The 24499-nt window shown below is 44.5% G+C and overlaps 1 protein-coding gene across 1 annotated transcript in view; it reads left to right on the top strand.

Moving 5' to 3' along the window:
* The window catches only part of CLDN19 (claudin 19), a 196576-nt gene that overhangs the window by 152662 nt on the left and 19415 nt on the right, over positions 1-24499 (top strand). Inside the window, exon 4 of the mRNA XM_078642992.1 lies at positions 22388-22534. Within this exon, the coding sequence (XP_078499118.1) occupies positions 22388-22534 (147 nt within the window). The remainder of the gene's footprint in view (positions 1-22387; positions 22535-24499) is intronic.

Below are 24499 nucleotides of genomic sequence, written 5' to 3'. Positions count from 1 at the left end.
CCTTCGAAGCTTCAATTCTGTGTCCAGCAAGTGGTATACTTAGGACACTTGCTGTCCAAGAGGGGTAGGCAGTTGACACCAGACCGTATCCAGTTAATAGCGAGTCTTCCCCAGCCCAGAACCCAGAAGGAGGTACGTGCCTTTATCGGCCTTACTTCTTATTGTAGACAATGGATTCCCCAGTATGCATTTCTAGCCAAGCCACTGATACAGTTAACGACACAGGAGGCAGCCGTATCGACTGTCCTCCCTTGGACATCTGAACATACACTTAGTTTTAACGAGTTAAAGAAAGCTTTATGCCAAGCTCCAGTTCTAGCTACACCGAACTACAGTAAGCCTTTTACACTTTTCGTTACTGAACGGGAAGGTACAGCATTATCTGTTCTCACACAAGATCAAGCAGGTCAATACAAGCCCTGTGCTTATTTTTCGAGCACATTAGATCCAGTCGCCCAGGCGTTGCCTGCGTGCCTCAAGTCAGTTGCAGCCACAGCACTAGCTATCAGACAAAGTGATTCCATAGTTTTAGGACATTCCTTGACAGTACAAGTCCCACATTCAGTAGAAGTTCTTTTAAACCGAACACAAACTCAGCACTTGACAATTGCACGTTTAACAGGTTATGAATTGACACTGTTCCAGCCACACATAGAAATCAGACGCTGCAACGTTCTGAATCCTGCTACACTGTTACCATCAGTTAATTCAAATCCAGACCCACATGACTGTGTGGAAGTAGTTAACATTACGACAAAGCCAAGACAAGACCTGACAGACATTCCGTTACCAGATCCCGACCTGACACTTTATGTGGATGGTTCATGTATGAGAACTAGTACAGGAGAACTAGTCGCCGCGTATGCAGTGACTACTGACACTGAAGTTATCAAGACACACCGTATTGACACCCTGTCCGCTCAAGCAGCAGAGCTAGTCGCTCTGACACAAGCCTGTATACACGCCAAGAACCTGAAAGTTAATGTTTACACAGATTCACGTTACGCATTCGGAGTTGTACACGACTTCGGAGTGCTCTGGCAGGAGAGAGGTTTCATGACTTCTCATGGAACCAAGATTCAGCATGGTCTCCTTATTCAAGCCCTGTTAGATGCCATACATTTACCGACATCTATTGCTATCATGAAATGCAAAGCACATACGAAAGTTACTGATATTATTTCCCAAGGTAACGATCTAGCAGACCGCACAGCCAAGCTTACAGCACAGACTCCAGACATTCCAGTTAATCTGACACATACTCCAGATCCGATTACATGCATGACAGTTAAGGACCCTACACAAGATGTCATAGATATACAGTTACATGCTACTCCCGATGAAATCAAGAAATGGTCTGAACAAGGAGGGGTTCAGACAGATCAAGGATGGTTAACGAAGGGTAGAGCCACATGGTTTCTCCCCGATTCTATGGTTCAAGTCATTATCAATACCGCACATAGTCCAGCACATTTAGGAGAAAAAGCTATGTTAGACAGTATCCAGAACATTTGGTTCAACAAGCATTTACGAGCTGCAGCCAAGCAGAAAGTCCGTACCTGTATGATATGTTGTCAGTTTAATCCAGGTAAAAGTGTCCCGGTGGAACAAGGTGGTTTCCAGCCCCCTGACCACCCTTTTGAGGTCCTCCAGATGGATTATATTCAAATGGAGCGATGTCGAGGTTTCAAGTATGTCCTTGTAGTAGTATGCGCTTTGTCCAGGTGGACAGAAGCATATCCAGTCCCAGATTACACAGCCGCGACCACTGCCAAGCAGTTGGTTCGTGAATTTTTCCCTAGATACGGACTCCCTAGAGTCGTATATTCTGATAACGGTCAGCCATTCTCCTCAGAGTTAATGAAGCACGTTTCCCTGTTGTTAGGGTACCAGTGGAAGTTTCATTGTGTACGCCATCCAGAAGCAGCTGGACTAGTCGAAAGGCATAATCAGACTCTGAAAATCCGCATTGCAAAAGTCTGTAAGGACAAAGGTGTGGACTGGTTAATAGCTCTGCCAGTCGCTTTATTTTATATGCGCATGGTCGCACATTCCAGATCAGGTCTGTCCCCGTATGAGGTCGTATTCGGCCGCCCCCCTAACATGTGGGGTACTCCTAGACCCCGAAGTATTACCGATGTTTCATGTAATATGCTGACAGATTACCTAGCTTCCTTGATGTCTGCCCTCAACTCATGTCGTTCACAGGTTGCCGCCGCATTTCCAGACAATACCGAGGTGGCACCGCACGAGATCGTTCCAGGCTCCCTTGTGATGATCAGAAATTTCGACAGATCAAGTCCGCTGGAACCACGTTGGAAGGAGCCACGTCAGGTCCTCTTGACCACCCGAACTGCCGTCAAGTTGGAAGGCAGGAAGGGGTGGGTCCACCTTTCTCATGTAAAACTTTTCAAAGGATTGAAATCAGTCTCCAAAAACATTTCCAAGGATTTCCAGGATTCAAAGGACTGCCAGAACATTGTTTTAAAGGACTGTCCCGCACAAGACATTATTACAACCCCTCCCTTGTTAGAGAAAACTCCGCAACAGGAGTATAAGTTGAAGCTCAGGTCTAGTAAAATAAGTCAGTCAGTTTGATTGTATAAGTCCTCCCCTAGGTGAAACGGTTAGACTGTTTCTGACATGTATAAAATAGACCCCCATAGTGAGAGAGTCAGTCGAAGTTCACTTCAATGTATCGTTTTTCTGAGTTTCATATTATTTCTCAGCATAATGATTTCCTGCACTAGTTACGCACTTTTCCTGTGTTTTCCAGTTCCTCATGCAAATATGTCTACTAATGCTACAGTAGAGCACACGTTTAGTGATCTGCCTCCTCACGAATATTCTTACCGCCTCGCTATGCGCAACAACACATTTATCCGTATGTTACATTATTCACACCAGACCAGCAATGCCACTAATTGTTGGGTGTGTGGTCGACTCCCCCCTTTCCAGACACCGAAGGGAGTTCTGTCACTTTTTCCTTATCCATTCTCACACAATGGTTCGTGTGGAGCATGGTCCACGTTAACGTCATCCTCAACAGATATGTCTTTTCTTAACAGTACATGTTTTCCAGACAAGCAAGGCTTCCCCCACAGAACAGGTTTAGATCTAGAAAATGAAGTATATAATTTAGGTAATTATTCGTCGAATTTCATGGTCCTGAATGTTCAGTCTGATACTACTCCAGACTTACCTGCTATTTCAGTACTACCAGTCAAAGGCGAATTATGTGTCCGTAGTTATGGTTCTGTACACATAGGTCATAGTGAATGTACTACTGTTATCAAGTATAGTGACAGTGGGAAATCTATTTTCAAAGCTTCACGTCATTCTTATTTTATTTGTGGTCAAACTGCATATGTCCGTCTGCCCCTCGATTGGGAGGGAACCTGTTACATTGCCTTCCTACTGCCACCTGTTTTCCTAGCCCCACCTGACTATCATAGGAATTCCTTCCTAGTACATACCAGACACAAGAGAAATCTCCCGATTGTCGATTATACTGAAACTGCTGCAGAGCAATTCATTGATATTGATAAAGGTGTGTTCCCTTATTTAGGCACAGTTGTAAACAGTAAGCTAATCCGTAGGTTAACAAGAACCCTTGAAGCAGTAGTAGATGAGACTGCCTCCGCTCTAGGTAACTTAACCGAAGAGCAATCTGCTATGAGATTTGTCGTTTTGCAAAATCGTCTCGTCCTTGACGTCATACTGGCCGATAGGGGCGGGGCCTGTAGAGTCCTCGGATCCAGTTGCTGCATTTTCATTCCAAATAACGCGCCGTCTGTTTATTCAGCTATAACCAGACTCCATAAAATTGCCCATCTGTTACACCAAGATCCAGGCACCTGGACATGGTCCGGTTGGTTCTGGAATGTAATTTCCGCATGGGGATGGAAAGTCCTGTCCTTTTTAGGTATTGCAGTAGCGATCATATTTAGCTGCTGCCTCTGTATACAATGTGGCCCTGCGATTTGCAGCATGTGTGCTACCTCTTGTATTCCTAGTCCCAAGCCCCGTTCTAAATCCCGTTCCAAGACAATTCGAGACGAGCAAATGATACTGTATGAAATGATAGATGGTATCATGAAAATTGATGTTTCCTGATGGAAACGTAGTGACAAGGAGGGAATGTGGAAAAGTAAATTTTGCCATGTTCTGTGTCCCTACGCTTCATCCATCATATGTTATGTGTGCATGACCAATATGCATATGTTATTCCCCATGCCTGATTAATGACGCAATTCCAGTTGTGTCCACCTCTAGTATGTTAGTTTCCAGTCCTCGTGAATACTACGAATATTAGGCCTATGTAAAGTAATGTTGCCACGTTTCTTAGTGTGCACGTTATTCCATTATAAAATCCCCGTTTCCAGGCCTCAAAAGGGCCCGGACCACAGATTCAGCTCCTGTCTCCTGAAAGCCTCGCTGAGGAGCGATACAGCCCCCACCTGTATCCTCGACCCTTCACTTACTTCCTGCCTCGCAGTGCCCGGTGCAGCTTGGCTCTGCCTCTGAGTCTGCCAAAAGTATGTTATAGTTCCAGTTATCAGTTCAGTCCTCCTCTTCTGCATTCCTAAGCTACTGAACTGCATCAATAGTTTCCGTCATTGTCTAGCCTTCTCGTCTCCACGTTAGAGAAATACTGTATTTAATGGTCATTTAATATTCTTCATCACGCACTACATGTAGAATAATGCATGGTCCAGTCTTAGAGTCAAGTTAGCTTTTCCCCTCATGACTTCTAGTTTATATCAACATGTTCCCTAAACATCAGATACCAGATAGGGTTTAGGTACATGTCGCTCCGACCCTTCAGACTCTAGTCTCTGCTCCTAGCACAGAGTTCATAGCCCCCAGCTTCTCCTAGTAACACGTCATTGCCAGTTTTCGCGCACCATTAGGTTAGAGGTCCCGGCTCCTTAGGTAGCCCCCTCCAAAGTTTCCGCCCATTTCATGACATATTCTGTTACGTTTGCATCACATGTCTATGTATACTCCCAGTTACACCTCTTTTTACTGTTATCTCTCGCGACTGCTACGCGTCACGCCTTCTGCTCCACCTACTGTTACGCCTACTGCAATGTAATGCTATGTGTTTGCGCTATGTATATAAATCAATGTTTTGTTATTGAAAGTTAGCGCGCTCATCCCAGACCCAGCCCCGGCAGCTGCCGGGCCTTATTGTCCTATTCCTATGCAGGTTGTCCTGATCCTGTCCTTATGCTGTAATAAACCTGCAGAAACTCCTACTACCTCGAATCTTGACTCTTATTTTATTGAGCTATCTGTTATGCTATAAGTCAAGTCAAAAATAGGGTATTATTTATTTATTTACCACAAGAGAACTTTATTCTTTGTCACAGACTTTACCTGGCTGCAGGTTTTTCAACTTCAGAGCGGTTTCACAGAAAGATCGTCAGGCAGGCCTGTCCAATCCGAAGCCGTGGAAGCTGATTTACACACCACCTGCAAGGTTCTCAACAAATTATTTTTAGTTAAAAGGACAAGTTTCCCAAATAGCCAGACCTCCACCACACGCCGAAATCTGTCATTACTTCCTTGCTTGGCTTTTCTTGCCAGTGCTGCTAATAATATTCTAACTCCCAATGTTTTCCCCCAAAGGTTTCATCCCTTAAAAAATAATTGAAACGTGGGTGAAAAAGACACAGTAATGAGGAAAAGCATGCAGGTTTGGCAGTGGTGCTGGACAATTTTCAGAGTGGGGGTGCTGGCACTATATGTCACCTGACTAAACTTAAAGTGTATGTTAAACATTCAAATACTGCTTGAAGAAAGAGCAAGTGTTCCAATTTAGGAACACTCACTCAGCGGTAGAGTTGTGGTGGGAGTAGGCAAAGGATCCAGTGGAGCATTTTAGATCTGGTTTTCTCAAACATATGGCTACAATCAGTACTACTGTCATTTATTAAAAGTGCATTCCCCGTCGAAATGACAGTCTTTGGATCTAAATCACCAGAAACAGCCACCGAAATACGGACTCGGTTTTGATTGGGAAAAGTACGCTCCTAGTAGTAACCGCAACTCTCAATGTTCTGAAGTAAACAAAGAAGAAAAGAGATGAGGTGCCTCAACGCTGATGAGAATTTCACTTCTAGGTCAACAGATTTTATCCCAAACTCCACTCCATGGAAATATCTAAAGTGAGTAAGTTGCTCTCAGACTCCTGATTAATTTGTGTTGCCTGTTTTGATCTTAGTGTGTCCCATCATGAAAGCTTCCTAAACAGTTTGGAAAATCCCAAAAAAATATTGTTGGCGGGTCTGTCACAGTCCACTGTCCTCTGTATTTACCCCTTCTACAGTGCATAACCAATGTGTTTCAAAAAGAGAGATTTGATAAGTGACCTTAAGAAACAATTAAGGGCCCCACAATTGCCTACCATGTCCTGCTATCAGAGTTGGATCTCTGCTACTCCAAAAACGTGTTATTCCCATGAAAAACATTTTGTGCTATTTAACTTTGGAAATTGTTGTTTAAATCAGAAACATTGATCCGCAACAGAAGTAATGTACATCTTAAACCCTGGGGCATGTGAGGTTACAGCCATTAAAATCGAGTCTCATTGCACGTCACCTTGCACTATGCAGATGATGTTTTGCCATATCTGAGAAGGCATTGAATGATGCTCTGGAGGTGCTGCAAATGGCATTATGTCTGGGCTCAAAGTGCCCCTAGGAAAGACCTACCTGTACCCGTCACGGGGTAAACCTGGTGCCTTCCCACATGGGATGATGGCGCTACTGATGAGACTGGTGGAACACACATTTAAGTATGTTCACACCTAGAGATCGGAAACTGATTTGATTGATGGCAACATTCAGAAATCATAATGAGGAGTAGTGGGATCACTAAATATTTGGAGAAGGCTGCCTTTATCTCTGCAAGGCAGGATAGCTATTTCCAAGATGATTGTTTTGCAAAGGCTGTTATTTATTTGCGATAATACCAGTGAAAATGCCAAGACTGTTATTAGGTAAGATGAACTGGCTGCTGGCAGACTTGATATGGGAGGGCAGCACCATAGATGCTCATTGAAGAAACTAAAGTTACCTGTTGGGTGGTTGATTGGGTGCACCAGTCCTGTATCTGTATTACCTGGCGGTGCAGCTTCAATGGGTGGCTACATGGCCGACAGGCTCTGAGCTGTCGGATCTGTTTTATGTTGAGCAAGACTGTAGGGGCAAGTCACCAATGGAAGGCTTTCGTGAGCCTGAGCCCAAATGACTATGCACTATTGATGACAGTGGCATGACATTGCATGCTCTGGATGTTCTCACTATTTAGGACAAATACACCATTCACTGAGTAATTGTCACTGTGGTTGCCCACAGTTTCATCAAAATTGACAATACATTGATGTTAGGGCTTAGGATGCAGCCGGTGTGATGCAGTTTGTAGACTAAGGGCCTGATTTAATTATTGGAGTCCCCTGCGGACATTTCTAGCATTGGCAGGTACTACTGTCATGGCGATTCCTGTCAATTAATTGTAAGTTTGAAGGACGGCTCTGTCATCATGATGGAGCCATAGGGCAAACGTACAGCAATTTTTTTCTTTTCAGAAAGAAAATCCCAAAGAAGAATTTGATTTTAGAAAATAAAAAAAAACAATGCCCCATGGTGAGGGAGGCATTGAGCCTTTTTATGGGTATTAAGAGGGACCATCCAAACGCTACATCAATGCCATGCATAGGAGTATGGTTTACAGGGCGAGAAAAAGACTAAAACAACCAGAGGAAACTATTTACAGCAATACAGTTGGCATGAAGCAGTACATTTCAAGTAGAAATTTGGAAAACCAGGATTTGCAGCAGCAAAATTTACAGTGGCAAGATGTAACAAAACTGTCTATCAGGTGGATTTGTATACCATAAGATGGTAAGGCTCTGTTTATCAAGAGATTTGATTGATTTCAACAATCAATACCTCATCTTTGTACCTTGAAGCTATATGAAGTGAGGTACAGCATTTATAATACATACTATATAAGACTTTGTCCCAGATATTAGTGTCCCACAACATCCTGGACTCAATATGCAGTAGCCACACCCTGTACCTGCTCACCCTGTGTGCTAAGCCTGTACCTGGGTAGACCCTGTAACCCTTTGACTTGTGTCAAGTTTTCTTGTGATGCTGTCTATAGTGTTGCTTTGAATGGTGATGCTCTGAATTGTGCTGGGTTGTACTGTGTGGCGTGAGACTGCTCTGAGATGAAGCTTTGAATCATCTTCCCCTGACCTAATCTCTGAGTCACTCTTCTCCTCTAATTCTTCTAATTTCTAATTTAAAACATTTGTAAAGCGCGGCGTACACCTGTCGGTTTCTTGGCGCTGAAGGAGGGTATTAACTACTGAAACAAAGAGAAAACCGGTAGTAGAGTCGGGAGATAGAAAGGGTTATGCAGGGAAGGCCTGTTTAAAAAGAAACGTTTTAAGTTCCTTGCGGAAGGATACATAATGAGTAGACGCACGCAAGTGGTCAGGGAGGGAGTTCCAAAAAGTGGGGGCCAGGGTGGAAAAATTGGACCCACCCCACTTTTTACGCCTGAAGCGTGGAATTTGGAGAAGGGACTTAGTGGAGGATCGAAGCTCTCTGGGGGGAACGTAATCTTTTATAAGTGAGGAAATGAAGGCAGGGGCGGTGCCTTGACGGGCCTGAAAAACCATACATGCGGTTTTGAACAGGGAGCGTTCCTTAACAGGTAGCCAATGAAGCTCCCTGAGGAGGGGTGTGGAGTGGTGGAAACGTGGAAGGCCAAAAACCAGCCGAGCAGCTTGGTTCTGAACCAACTGTAATCTCCTTAGGCTATATGCTGGTATGCCATGATAGACGGCGTTGGCATAGTCCAGCCGTGATATCACAAGCGCGGCCATGATCATTTTGAGTGCCTGAGGAGTGAAGAAACGGGAGACAGTGCGGATAGTGCGGAGGGTAAGAAAACAAGAGGAAACTACAGAACTGATTTGAGAGTGAAGGGTGAGCTGATTATTCATTTTCACCCCCAGTGTTTTCACCGTGATTGAAGGAGTGGGGGCGGGACCAAGAGTTTGGGGCCAGAAGAGAGGGTTCCAGGGACTGGAAGAACCACCAGTGAGGACCAACTCGGTCTTATCCGGGTTCAGCTTGAGGTGGTTGTGGTTCATCCAGTCCCTGATGAATATCATAGTGTGCTGAAAGCTAGTAGCAGAGTGAGGGGAAGAAGATAGATCAAAGATAAGCTGGAGGTCATCCGCGTAATTATACACGGTGACCTCCAGCTGTTGAAGAGCGAAGATAAGAGGAGAAATGTAAAGATTGAATAGTAGGGGAGACAAGGAGGAACCCTGGGGGACACCACACGTGACGGGGAGTGAGGTAGTTGTGAGATCTCCCAGCCGGACCGCCTGGGTGCGGTCCCTCAGGAAGGAGGAAAGCCATACCAGGGCGGAGCCCTCGATTCCAGCCGCCTTGACACGGGACAGTAGGATGGTGTGGTCAACCGTGTCAAAAGCGGCGGAAAGGTCGAGGAGAACCAGCGCCTGGTATTTGTTGTCATCCATACCCTTCCTGAGGTTGTCCAGGACTGATACCACGACTGATTCTGTCGAGTGCCTCGGTCGAAAGCCTGCCTGGCGGGAAGCCAGCCCCCCATTTGCCTCAACGTGGGTGCTGAGAGTCGTGGTGACATGGCGCTCCAGCACCTTGCCCAAAAAGGGCAGCAGGGAAATGGGACGGTAGTTGGCTGAGATGGATGGGTCGGCGCCAGGCTTCTTAAGAATGGGCACTATGATGGCTGATTTGAGCGTAGGGGTCACTACTCCCTGCGCTAGGGAGCTGTTAAGGAAGGCAATCGGGGGTTCGGGACAAGAGGAGTAAATTTGTTGGAGAATTCGTGCCGGACAGATATCTGCCGGGGACCCTGATTTCACTCTAGGGAGAATCTCCAAAAATGCCTCTTCAGTAAGTGGAGGGATAAAGGTAAGGAGGTTTCGAATAGCCGGAGGAGAAGGGTCAATAAAGGCAGGAGAGGGGGGGGAATGTTGGCCTTAATAGTGGTGATCTTATCCAGGAAATAAGTGTTAAGTTGATTGCAGAGGGACTGAGATGGGGGGATCTGAGGTGAGGCTCTGTCAGAGTAAGCCAAGTCCTGCACTATGCCGAAGATCTCCCTAGGTTTATTATCGGCAGATATTATTTTAGTTGAAAAGTAAGAGGATTTGGCGGCAAGGATTGCGGTCTTATAGTCAGTAAGAGATGACAGATAGAGGGTTTTTAATAAGGGACAATAATTTTTCCTCCAGCGCCTTTCAGCTTGTTGGGTGGCCACTTTTAATTCTTTCAGGTGGTCATTAAACCATCTATTGGATTCCTTGGGACGCCGAACGGAAATGCGACGCAGGGGAGCCACTGAGTCGCACCCTCTAGCCAGCCAGGTGTTAATAATGTTGGCTTGGGAGTCAGAAGAAAGACCGGAAAGATACGGAGAGAAGTTCCGTAGGTTGGACATCAAAGTTGGAAAGTCGACTCTGTTCCAGTTCCGCGCCCAGGTGTTTTTGGCGCGGGGGGCTTTGGGTACCTGGTAGAGAGAGATGGAAAAGGAGATGAGAGCGTGATCAGACCAAGGGCAGGGGGAAACCGATACCGGAGAAACTGAGAGGTTAAGGGACCAGACCTGGTCAAGTATATGACCCCGGGAGTGAGTGGGGACAGAAATGTGTGACTCAAAATTTAAAGATGTAAGGAACTCAGTAAATTCTTTAGAGGCTGTGCACTCGGATGAGTCTGAGGGCCAGTAGTTGAAGTCCCCGAGTACCAGGACCGATGCGTAGTTGACCACCATGTTGGCCAGAAGATCTTGGAATGCCGGCAAAAACGAAGGCAAGGGCTGGGGAGGACGGTACATTAAAAGACAGGTAATGGGGGGGGAGAAAGCAAGGGAGCGGACTATAAGAAATTCGGTGGAAGGAATAGGGGGAGAGGGAACGGTCTGAAACTTTAGTTCCGCCCGAGCTATCATTGCCACTCCACCACCAACCCTGCCTGCCGAACGATCGGCACGTAAGGCCACGTAGGAGGGGGGAAGGATAGCCAGGAGAATGGGAAGGGAGGAATCGCAAAACCAGGTTTCGGTCAGGAGCAATAAGTCAGGCTTCTCAGAATCGAGCAAGACAAAGAGCTCATGATGGTGCTTGACCGCTGACCTGGTATTCAGTAAGAAAATGGATAGCGAAGGGATAGGAGGGATATGGTCAGGTAAGCAATGGCGTTGAGGGGGAGGAGAAGACGGGAGGAGCGGCAAGGTAGGGGCAGAAGAGGGTTCGAGCCCTAATGAAAGGATGTGACTCCGAACGAGGTTCGAGAGCGGCCAGTGGCCTTGGAGGGTAGTAAGTTCTTCCGTGGAGTACGAAATAAAATTGGCATGGCGTCGTGCCCCTGCTTCCTGCCATATTTCTCCTCCTGAACAGTGCCTTAAAGTTTCATCTGGCTTCACACTGAATCTGAACTAGATTCATATGAACTGAACCTCTCTGAATGATGGCACCATGAATGGTGTTGCTCTGAACTTCACTGCTTGGAATAGTGCTCTGAACTCCTCTGATTCGTTTATGCAGAACTGTGCTCTCATCCTAGTGTCCTAATGTTCCATGCAGGTAGGCACTGCATCTAGCAACTTCTCCAATTAACGCATAATACTATATTCCACTCTTAAAATGTTGAGTTATCCCCATTCTGCTCATCCTTTGAAGCATGTCTCTCACCTTGCTCCTTTGAATTCTTCTCTTTTTAAAAATGTGCTCATAAGAAAATGCTCTGCTCATTTCTGCCCAAATCATTTACACCTACTGGAGTTCTTCCCCTCATAACCCCTCTTTCTAATCTGATACTCTGACTGTGGCTCTTCTAAATCTCTCAAGGGCAGGCCATGTCAGAAGAACACAAACGTGAGCCTCATGCCACTGCTAAAGCACAGTATACAAGCATGATCACCTGTTTCCTAGGGAGATTTGCAGACTTCTCTACCCCCCTACTCTCAAAGGAGCACAGCTGAGGCACCACATTCCTTGTCCTCCTGTGACACCACATCATCTTCCCCCTCTTCCCCTTACATGTCTCCTGATTTCAGCGCCTACTCCAACAGACCTTTCCACTTTCCTGTTGCTGCTTACCACACCAGATTCTGCTAGACCACTCTCTGCCGCTACCTCCATCAGCTTTCCTATCTACCGGTTGTCTGCTTTATCCCCATTTCTCTTTGCAGTTAGTCCTCTCACTCCTGTTACGATCACCCTCAGAACACTATTTATTTAATCTCTTGATTTATATACTCTCTCTCTCAAACTGTAGAGCCTGCATTCCAACAACCCTGCTTTTTCTAACCCTCCTCCTCTGATTCATACTCCCCATAAGAGTACCCACCAAGATCTGATCAGGTAACCTAACTACCCCCTTAATGCCTTACTCACCCCACCCAACACTATCACTTCTATCTTGCTGAATACTCCTCACTATTTGCCTCTCTCCTCACGTTACTCACCACTCTTTACACATTTTGCTGAGAAGGCATCGTAGGCAAACCCTTTTGTCGCAGGTACACAGGGAGAACTGTGCCACAACCGGGGCCATGGCCAATTCTAATGGCACTGGAAGAATGTGTATGGAAGTCAGGAGTAAGCCACAAGCACCACCTTTCTTCAGTGGTTGGTGGGTGCTCACTCTAACGGTAATGAAACAAGGGTACGGTGCAGTTGACAACTCAACAGGCTCTACACTCTACTCATGGACCCAAGTGGACTTAAGGTCTTACTACACCACTGCACAGTTCACGAGGGCAGGCTTTTTTCTCCTGTGTTTGTCTTAGATGCTACAGGTCCTTGTCATGCACAGATGGGTAAACCCTGACATGGTGGGCAGAGAATGTGGCAATAGTTCATTAAGCCATGTGAAGGGGCACAGAGAGGTGGTAAGACGGATGAATCAGATTGATCCACTGAGGATGTACAAGTAGCTGGAGGTTAGAAGATCACCTTGTGCTCTATACATGCTCTAAATGCGGACCTGGATCCAAAAATGATTGCAGGATGGCAGCGGCGAATGAGGTGGAGGAGAGCTGGAGACCTTAACAAGCAAAGTGCAGTTTGCAGAACTTCTGTTGAAGGTAACTGCAGACAGAGTGAGGGCACTGGATGGGTTTGCTGTGAGTTCCAACTAAATTGAAGACAATCCAATCTTTTAAGAGAAACATGGAGATGCAATGGTAAAGCTCGATGAGTAAATATGGCCACTTGACAACTTGGGTAGATGTACTCAGCTATGGGAATCCCAATTGAAATTACTGCAGAGTCCCTTTGGGGCAAACATAGGTGCAGTGGTGACTGACTTGATGGCCATACAGCCAGCAGAGGCAGAGGAAATGGTTAGTCCTTTACATACTAAACAAAGTGGCAGAACTCAAATGGAGAATTCGGTGGCACTGTGATGTCGGTTATAAACTCGGCATAGTGAAGGGATTGGATAAGCAGACACAGTTCTTTTTCGGTTCTGTACACTGCCTGTGGTGTAGGACATGTTTGAGCTGTCTAGTCAAAGTGTGCCTAGGGGATGCTGCTCTGGCCAGAGCAATAAAATGGTTTTGTTTTGAGTAATGCTTCTTCTTTTGTCTCTCTGTCATCCCTCTTACACCTGAGGGCTGTACCGATATATGTTGGCTTCCAAGTAGGCACAACAGCCCATTAAGAAATTCTTATTTGAAATATGGTGTTCATCTCTTTTTACAAGATATGACTGTGGACTGTGACTGGGAATTTGTGTGCTGACACCACAAAATATAGTTAAAACATACAAACTAGGGCAACATCTTCTCCTGTAATATTTTATGATCAACTTTCGGAATGTGATAACAGCAAACGCCAGTGAGACTGGAGATCTTATTCAACCTTTCATTGATGGTAACCCTGTTGTAGGTATCAAAGTCACAAACGTCTGAGATGTGCTACTAAGGATATAGTATTTATTAAGGTATGAAATTCGTGAAGAAGCATAACACTGAATAAGTTGGGGGAGATTTGCATTGAGGAAGTGGCTTATCCGATCTCTATTTTACAGGAGCTGTTTCACAATTTTACTTTCATGGGCTTACATGACTCGTGGTGAGATTGGAAATGTGGAAGTAAACTAGATAAACAGCATCCGATTTTCTCTCGTGATAAAGGGTCTTATATTAAGGTGCTTTTTTATGTGTCTTGGGCGACATGGTTGTCACACTGGAAACAATTCTGCATGAACATGGGCTCGCTCTTGAATTTCAGCATTTTTAGTTTTTTTAGAAATTTGATGAGGCGCATACATAGCTCCAAGAAGTAGATCGGGGCTCGAGAAAGACATTTTCAGTGTTGGTTGCTATGCAGAGAGGGTATTGTTTGTGTTGTGTCAGGTTGAAAGTGCATTAAGGAAACCGTACGACAGAGAGTTGCGCGGAAACATGTTTTTGGGATGGTTTTAGTCAAACCACTGTATATTTATCTTTCCCATATTTACATAACACATACATTATTTAAGTATGTCACACCTCTCCATATTTTGAGGTACGGACAGGATAAATTCTCTACTTTGATCAGATACTTATGCAAGCCTTGTAGGGGCCACAGCAGGAGGAACGTAGAAAGAAGTATACACATTGAAAATTAAGGCAGATGTAAGCAGGTAAAGTGTTGCTAGGTCAGTGAGAAATACAAAATGTATTCAGATTAATGTCATCGTCATTTCTCAAAGGGAAAGATATAAGGAAATACGGATAAGCTCTTATTACTCTTACTTTAATAACGCATTGTTTGTTTGGCCTTCCCTTGGAAAGAGGGAAGGCCAAATAATAATAGAAGTAGGAACTCTGATGAACATCTGGCTCGCAGCTATGAATTTGATTCTCGACTAGCTGACTTTCAAAAAACAGAACATTTGCTTTAAAAAGTAGTAATGGAATGTGTAAGTTTTAAGAATAATGTCAGAATACAAGCAGAAGAAATATTCTTATGAAAAAAAGTTTTATGATTTTGAAAGGAATGTCGCTAAGGAAAGTGGTTTGTTCGATTTACTACTGTTTGAGAGCAGCTGAGCTGAGCAAGAGCCGAGCGAGAGCCGTGAGAGAGCTACACTCCGCTCTCAAGACCGGAGCCGGAGCCGCTGGGCAGTTTCTCTACGGCCGGAGCCCGCATCCGAAGCCGCTAGGCGCTTTACCTGCGGCCGGAGCCGCCAGTCATTTTTTGAGAGCGGCCGGGCAGCCTGGGACGCCAAAACGCGGCGGAGAGCCGTTGGGTTGTTCTCTCTGGGCCGGAGCCGCTGGGCGTCTTTTTCTCGCGGCCGGAGCCGCTGGTCAACTTAGAGCGCGGCCAGAGCTGCCAAAAGTTACTTTGAGCGGCGGGGAGCCGCTGGGCTGCTCTCTCTGCGGCCGGAGCCGCTGGGCACTTTTCTTGCGGCCAGACAGACAGGTTTGAGCGCGGCCGGTGCAGCCAAACATCTCTTGGCGCGTTGTGGGGAGCCGCAGGGGGGTTTCTCTTGCGGCAGGAGCCGCTGGCCACTGTCTTCGCCCCTGGAGCCGCCAGGTACGTCTTGGTGCTGCGAGGAGCCATAGATTGTTTTTTTTTTTTTTTTAGGGCGGGAGCCGCAGGCTATTTTCTTAAACTATCTGTGGGTAAAGCATTGGATTCCGTTCCGGGTTTTCACCGCAGTGAGCAGAGAGCAAGTGAGGACGCCGAGCTGACAGCTGGAGGGTCAGAGCGGCGGGACCCTTGCGGACAGCGGAGCTGGACAGAAGACCAACAGCCCTCCGTGAGTACCCACAGCCCATTAGCCTAAAAGAAGCACCCCAGGGAGAACTTAAGGAATCCCAAGGGGGCTCTAAAAAGACCACATAGGATACTACAGGACTCAAAGGCACGCCACCTACGCAACCATTAGAGGGGCCTTGCAGTTGTGCTTATCTGCCTCCCACACTACTATCAAATTACAGCTACGACAGCTACGACGGCTGCCCGGCGGTGGGTGCATTGAAGTAGTGACACACGGAGTAGGAATCATTTTACCTCTGTGCTCACGCTGGGACAGTGAGACGCTGATTTTTCCCTGCTTCTGACGCCACTGCTCGCGGAACCCGCTTCGCGGGTCCCGCTTCGTGTGGGGCATTGATCTATAACATTACTGGCGAAGCTTCTTGAGGAGCCTGTTACCCGACGCATAAGGTTGTGTTAGTGGGTGTTTGTTCGTGCAGGGCTGCGAGCGAGTAGCGGGCGCAGGACTTCAAGTCCCAGGAGCGCCCGCCAGTCCCAATAGCCAGCACCTGGGCCGCTCTCCCTGCAAGCTCCTCCCCACCATCGTCTCTTTATAGACTTTTGCTATTGGATACCTGTTGGACCATTTTACCTCTGTGCTCACGCTGGGACAGTGAGACGCAGATTTTTCCCTGCTTCTGACGCCACTGCTTGCGGATCCCGCTTTGCGGGTCCTGCTTCGTGTGGGGCATTGATCTATAACATTACTGGCGAAGCTTCTTGAGGAGCCTGTTACCCGACGCATAAGGTTGTGTTTGTGGGTGTTTGTTCGTGCAGGGCTGCGAGCGAGTAGCGGGTGCAGGACTTCAAGTCCCAGGAGCGCCCGCCAGTCCCAATAGCCAGCACCTGGGCCGCTCTCCCTGCAAGTTCCTCCCCCCTCACACTAACTACTTAAATGCAATAGCCTAGCTAGCCGGGAGAAGCCTGGGACAAGGGCGGGACCGACTGAGACCGACAGGGGCCGATTGAGGCTAGGCTGGGCCATACCCCTCTAGTCCTTCTCATTTTCGACTCTCTGTGCTCTTCTGTTCAAAGTTATTGGCTTGTAGGCTACACAGTTTTTATTTTATCCTATTTAAATGTTACATTTTATTTTCTTCCTAGTTAATAATGACGACAAAAAAATTAAGATCAGGAAGAGTATTAGTTGGTAGAGTCTGCTCCAAGACTAAATCCAACCCCTTACGGAATAGAGATGGGTCAGCTTTACAACTAAAAAGCAAATGTCAACTTTATTCTCTATGGGATAAGGGAAAGGACAAAGTAGTGCCGGAGGGCCATGTTGAAGATATTAACAACAAAGAGCAGGTGTGGGATTCTGTTGTTACTAAAGGTGATAGTACTTTATCTGGTATAGCTGCCCTGCCCCTTACAGACGAGTTATCTTATAAGAACCAAATGGGAGACGTTGTGTATTTATGTGAAAATCAAGCTAAAACTGTTAATGCAGCAGATTTAGGTAACATCTATGCCTCTTCTACAGCGGCTAGAGCAGATAATTCCCTTCTTCCTCTTAAGGCAGACCAAAAAACCCATCCTGATACATTACCTTCTGCAAACTTCTTTCCTGAGGACTTCACTTTACCTGATATAAACCTAGAGTCCCAGAAGCAATTATTTAAAGTACAGAATCCTATTATTACACAAGACATAGCAGCAACCCCCAGGTTACATCTTTTTAGTAGTACTCCCTCTAAAAATTCTGAGTTCGCTATTTCTCAAGTGAATTCCTTCTCTAGCCCCGTTCTCATACGAAATGAGGATCCCCTTAACATGTATCCAAGTAACGATAACGTAATATCTAAATCCCTAATTTCGCTAGAGCAACTCATCTCGTCTATCCTACAGCTTCTGGAAAAACTAGTTAGTGGGTCGGATAATGTATTTGATACAGTAACCCTAATTCTAAAGGCGCTTCTGGGTCATAAAAAAGGATCAGAAGTTGTTACACCTTTAAAAATAGTTACTCCAACAAAAAATCCCAGTAAGGAAGTAAATGAGGAATTACTACCGGCCGCAGTTTTAGATCCTCTGGTTAAAATACAGACTCACACAGCGGTTATTTCCGAACCTCCCAAAAATAGGAATGAGTATCCTACTAATGGTAATTGTGTAGCCCTTATTGACCAGGAGGTTGAGGCCTTGACGATTTCAGATGATAATTTGACTACGATTCCTCCTCCCATTTTTCCTATCTTTATTTCTCAAATAAATAAAGAAACCCCTACCCCTACCGTTTCTCTGAATAAGGTCTCTCCGATAAAGGAGAAAAAACCTATAATAGCAGTACCAAAAAAACAAAGAGGCAAAAAAAGAAAACCGCACCGTAGATTTTATCAAAAAAGGCAAAGGAAAATTACCTTTGATTGCGATCAAGAGCCCTCTATGGAAAACTCTAACCCAGAGGTCTCTGAATCTAATTTGTTGTATAACCCAGTGGGATTCACAAAGTTGATTCCTACAGAGATACAACATGATTCTCTGCTTAATTTAAGTCAGTCATGTTCTGATGAGCAGATTAAAATGGTGAATGATCCAAATCCACAACCAATTCCTGATCCAAAACTAAATCAATCCTGAATCCTTTGGCTATTCCCTTCTTAGATGTGGCCGTAATTGAAAATGCCTCAAAGATGGTACCCAAGAATAGAGAAAATGTGGACATCCTCTTTCTAGATTTTATACCTCTTTTTGACCCAGATCTTATTCTAAATAGATCCGCATTGGTTAAATGTTTTGGTGAAATAGAGAGTTTAAAACTAATCCAATCTGTAGACTTGGATACAATAACACTAATAAATGTAGAGGGTGGAAAGATAGCACGGGCAAAATTCTACTCCAAATTGGTAGCAAATTATGTTCTCCAACGGGCTGAGGAACTTCAAATAAGGGGGATTGATGTTGTCCCTTTCTTTCAGGTTAAAATAGGAAGTAAAAACCCCCAAAAAATGGCATTGTTTCAGGGTATAAATTCCGGTCCTTCAGATGGATCCTTTGTAATGCCTGAGGAATTAAAAATATGTATACTAAAAAAATGAGCGACAGGTGGTTATAAATAACCCTCAGGCTATAAAACAAATTATGGCAAAGGACGCCGATTTGGAGTGGAATTGGCTCCCTGCAATCTTATCAAATAAATCCGGCCTCTCCTCAAGAATGAATTCCCATTTTTAACGCTGAATTAAAAATATTATCGTGGAATATTGCTGGACTATCACAGAGCCAAGAGAAGTTGTTATTTCTGCAATCTATAGAGGCAGATGTGATCTGTTTGCAGGAAACTTGGTTGGCGGGGAAATTCCCGGGGGTAAAAGATTTTTATGTATTAGAGGGTAGAGCCACCCCTTCTACGAGAGGGCGTGCGAAGGGAGGGCTAGCTTGTTTATTGTCCAACAAAATTAATTGGAATTATTCTCATTATATGGATCCGAATAAATTATTTCAGGTAATAACTCTGACGAACTCAGCTAAGGATGTCCATCAGAACTCATTTGTGCTAATAAATGCCTATATACCACCAGATTTATGTTATAATACTGGTATAAAGACTATTTGTTCTTTTATACAGAATCTTCAGGAATCTAAGTCTCCCCCTCATATTTTATTATTGGGAGATTTAAATGGTAAAATATCCAATAGTGCCCTGGATTTATTCAGGAATAAGCTAAAGGAGGAAACACTCCTGATACCAGAAGCTGTATTCCCAGAGAATATTAAAACTAATAAAAGAGGGAAAATAATCTTGGAGAGTTTATCCGAAGTAGATTGTATTATAATTAATGGTAGGCTTCCCTCAGATAGTCCCGCTCATTGTACTCATAAATCAAGGAATGGTGGCTCGATCCTTGATTATATGATAGTAGATAGCTCCTTTTTTAGTTCTTTGAAGGATTTGACTGTACTTATCACTGATCTCAGTGATCATAATGTCTTGTCTGTCAAATTAAATGTAATACCATTCCAAAGGGAAGCATGGAATATCGGGGAAAACTTATTGAATCTTAATACTAAAAAAGGGATTTGTTATTGGCACCCAGGGGCTATTAAAAGCTTAGTCAGGATATTGGAATACACAGTAGAGAACTTACACCTTTGGGAAGGGAATGAACTACTGTGTTTCGTTTCCTTTCTACATACTTTACAATCTAAAGCAAAAAAGTCCCCTCCCGGGAGAATAACTCCAAAAACCCCTTCTGACCTTCGTTATTTAAACATAGAAATAAATAAATTGGTTAGGGATCAGTATCTCTCCCATATACCCGAACGCAATCAAAGGATAACTCTCTTAAGAAGAAGGAGAAATAAAATTAAGGCCAGATTAAAACGAGAGAAAGAAGATGCCCTATGGGTTAAACTCCGTGAGGCATCCAGAAGTGGGCAGGTTAAGACTTTCTGGTCATTAATCGGAGAAGGATGTAGGCAAAGGTCTAGACCCTTGCCGATATCTATTAATGAGCAGTCTTGGGTTGACTTCATTCAGCATCTATATAGTGGCAATGATGTGATGTTTGACCCAGGTAAGCTACAGGACGATTTGTTACCTTATGGACCTCCATCCGAATTGGAAATTGTTTCCGCCATTAAGAGTCTGCGCACATCCGGTGCAATGGGCCCTGATGAAGTCCCAATCTCTGTGCTAAAATCTCATAGTATTTTATGGGGAAAAATGTTATATCCAGTCTTTAGACTTTGCTTCACCAAAGGCATTGTTCCGCAATCTTGGAAGGGAAGTTTATTGGTCCCCCTCTTTAAAAAGGGGGCAAGAGATTCACCCCAAAACTACCGACAAATCGCCCTCTTAGATGCCATCGGTAAGGTTTTCGCCAAATGCTTACTTAATTCTCTAAATGACTGGGTATCCTCGACAGAAATACTACCACTTGAGCAGACTGGCTTTAGAAAACAACACGGTACCCTAGACAATCTTACTGCACTCCAGGTTTTAACAGAAAAATATATCAAAGTCCGTGGAGGAGGTGTATATGGTGCTTTTATTGACTTCTCTACGGCCTTTGATAAGGTGGACAGATCTCTGCTGTGGAGGAAGTTATCTGATCTAGGGATGCCCTCAAGTTTATTAAGGTTAGTTATTGCCCTACATACAGACACTTGGTGCAGAGTATTAATGGGAGGGGAGAGAGGTCTTTCTAGGGTTATTCCTACGATTAATGGACTTAAACAAGGATGCTTATTGGCTCCCCTTTTGTTCTCACTATAAACAGCTGATCTCCCCCAGGCCTTATTGCTATCCGGCAGTGGCATTGCTCCAGTTTTAGGGGGAACTCCAATAGTATGCCTAATGTACGCGGATGACATTTTAATTTTGGACCTTACCCCAAAAGGCTTGAATGGTCGCTTATATGCCCTAAATACATACGCTGAGACCCATTTCCTAAAAATAAACATTTCAAAAAGTAAAATAATGTGTTTCCGGGGAAGGAAAAAACCTAAATATGATAATTACTGCTGGTCTGTTGGAGGGGAAAGACTAGAAGTAGTGAAATCTTACCCTTTCCTCGGAAAAGTTGTCACGAGTAGTTTAAGTGACACAGCCCATATTGAGAACAATAGCAGGAAAGCCCTTGTTCAAGGAAAGAGTCTAGTTTCTCTCTATAAGGCGACAGGCAGAAGGCACTTTTCCATTTTGCTCGAGGTATTCCGAGCAAAAATTCCCGCTTCCCTCACATACGGACTAGAAACAGTGGATATGACAAGTTGGAATTTTTTAGATTCAACTGAAGGAAAAATATTACGCAACCTCACCTCTGTAAGTACAGCGAATTCTACGTCCTCTTTGAGACTGGAATTCGGTCTACGTAGTTCCTGGGCCCAGGCAGTTGCGAGTGTGGTGCATGAACTATTAGGTACCTTTAATGTTTATTCTTCAATTGTAAGGAACTTTCGACAGGCAGTTGTATTATTACAGTTAGATGAATTAGACCTTTTCTCACTATCCGCAGCACAATTGAAGTCGGCTTCTTGGGAGCTAGGCTATAGAATAGACAGAGGGGCGAGTAAATTGAAGAGAGGAATATTTCTTACTAATAGCTTTTGTCAAATGAAAAAACCTCAGCTATATATATCCTGGAATCTCCCTCATGGAGGCCGACGATTTACCTTATTGCTAAGGCATAATTTATTCCCTTTGAATTGTCTTCTGTCTAAATGGTATGGCCGCTCCGATATTTGCGATTTTTGTAATTTAAATTCCCAGGACGTGTATCATGTCATTTTTGTCTGTCCGGCACTCATGGTTTTTAGACGCAAATGGTTAAGACCTATGTGTCTTCAAATGGGTATCTTTACAGACTCTGATTTTATTGAAGCAATGTTTAACCCGCCAAATAAAATGTTTTGTTTTAAATTGTTCCATTATTTTAAATGTTTTTTGTCGCTATATTGACAAATTGATATTATGCACTTTCTCTTATGGAATTTTATCGTCTTTTTCTGTTTGTTGAATTATTATGTGGACCTCAATTGAGTTCCGTTATCATAAATAAATAAACTTGAAACTATTGTAGTAAACTAATGTTGCTTTTTGTTGTACTGTAGGTATGAATTTGGGTCAGCTTTGTTTGTCGGCTGGGCCTCTGCCAGCCTCACCATGCTGGGAGGATCATTCCTTTGCTGCTCCTGTCCCAATGAAGAGAGAAGAGGACAACAGTACTACAGACAGTCACAGCCTTCCACCAGCAGAGAGTATGTGTGAAAAACCGATTTAATATGCATCACTTGGTTCCAAAGTGCTTAGTACCTTTAGCTTTCATAATGTATACACCGACGCCATTTTGTCTTGCATAGCGCTCTTTGTAAATACATCACAGTTGGAGGAAAGTAATTTTAGATCTGTAGCATTGTTACCCCTTCCCTATCTCTAATTTTTTGCTACTTGCAGAAACTTCCAACGCATCAGCTGATTTTGCTACATTTGTGAACACAATGTCGGGGAGTCTCTCCCCATCTCCCCCCATGATTCTTTGTTTGTGTTTCACGTTTTGCAAGTGGTTTCATTTTGTAAACAATTTAAATTTATTAAGCGATATTATTCGTGGCGTGGGTTGGTAAAATCTTAGCATGGTATTTTTATGGTCTAATGACTGTCATGTAGCAAATAAAACTATGGGGCCGATTATGATCATGGTTTTCCCGCATCCTCCGGGCCGGCGGAAGCCACCGCCGGCCCAGAGGATGCGGGGAAACCGCTGCGGAGCCTCGAAAGACCCACCGCCACATTAGGATGGCTGGTGGGTCTGGCATTCCGTCCACAGCTTTTCCGCCGCGGTCGCCTTCCGACCGCGGCGGAAAAGCTCTAACATGGCTGGCGGTGTCTATCAGACACCGCCAGCTATATTAGGATGGTGTAAAAGAGATGCTTTTCCGCGGCGGCTTTTCCGCCGTGGAAAAGCATACGGACTTTCACTTCAGGGGCCCGTTGCAGGCCCCCTGGGTGAAGGGGGGGTGGGGGGTGCACATGGGGGGGTACCTATGGTACCCCCCTGCGGTGCCTGCCGCTTTGTGCATGCAAATGCGATGCATGCATTTTTAACCTTGCGGCGGGTGCAGCTTGAAGCTGCACCCGCCACAATGTTAAAGATAGAGGATGTGACCGCCACCCTGGCGGTCACATCCTAATCTGCTCGGAGGGAACGCTGCAGCCCTTGCGGACGTTCCCTCCTCCTCAGTGGTCGCAGACAGGCTCAAGTCCGTCCGCGATCATAATCGGCCCCAAGGTGTGCTTTTCAAACACAAATGCAAAATTAGACAACAGAATGAAACACATTGATTATTCAACTTTGTCCAGTCAAATTCCCTATTGTTTGCACAGCCATTTCAATATAAAAAAAAACACATTATGTAAGTGAATTAAAAAAAATCCTATACAATATGTAAAAAGCATCAGTTCTATGATTAACGGATCTTTACACTCTATCCTTAACACTTTCCCCAGCCTCCACAGAGAGATTGGGCTGCACTAAATGGAATCCAACTACATAAAAGTAATTTATTTTAATCAATGTGTTTTACCATAAATTGTAAGACATCATAAATATAGTGGATATCAGGATGTCAAGCAGTGCTTAATTTAATAAAAAATGAAGTGCCAAAGCCCAAAGTATTTTTTCGTGAGTGCAAGGCACCTATAGCCATCTCAGCTCCAAAGCTGACAAATGCTAGTGACGAGTCATACCTATGTACTACTTTAAAAAAAGTAAATCACATCACCATTGAGGAATTCTGCAAAACAAAAATAGGCCCACAGGCCCACCATATGGTGTATAAATATTTGTTGGTGTTTAGAAAAAGGTGCCGGTGCCTTACACTGGCAGACGCTGGCTCAAATTAGGCGCTTATGTCAACGGTTTTTATTGAAAGCTACAACCAAGATCCTTTCTATGAGGTGAGTTTTAATGGTTTACATAACTTGCACACCTATGCCAAACTGCAACAAAAAAGTTAGAATGCTTGTTTTGGCAACTTTCAAGGCCTGATCAACTAACGTATTTTGAGCTCCAGAAATACAACAGGGTGATTCTAAAAAGACATGCTAGATTACAAGAGCGTAAAACATATGTGACACTGCCTCACACGAAATCACACATGACGCAAAGTGAGCTATCAGGGTATAAACCACTACAAACCAAAGTTTACTTTTATAAGGTGCAC

This window comes from Lissotriton helveticus, chromosome 5_1, assembly GCF_964261635.1.
Source record: "Lissotriton helveticus chromosome 5_1, aLisHel1.1, whole genome shotgun sequence".
Taxonomy (NCBI): domain Eukaryota; kingdom Metazoa; phylum Chordata; class Amphibia; order Caudata; family Salamandridae; genus Lissotriton; species Lissotriton helveticus.
Note: the sequence above shows the minus strand (reverse complement) of the source record. Positions and strands in the feature narration are given on the sequence as shown.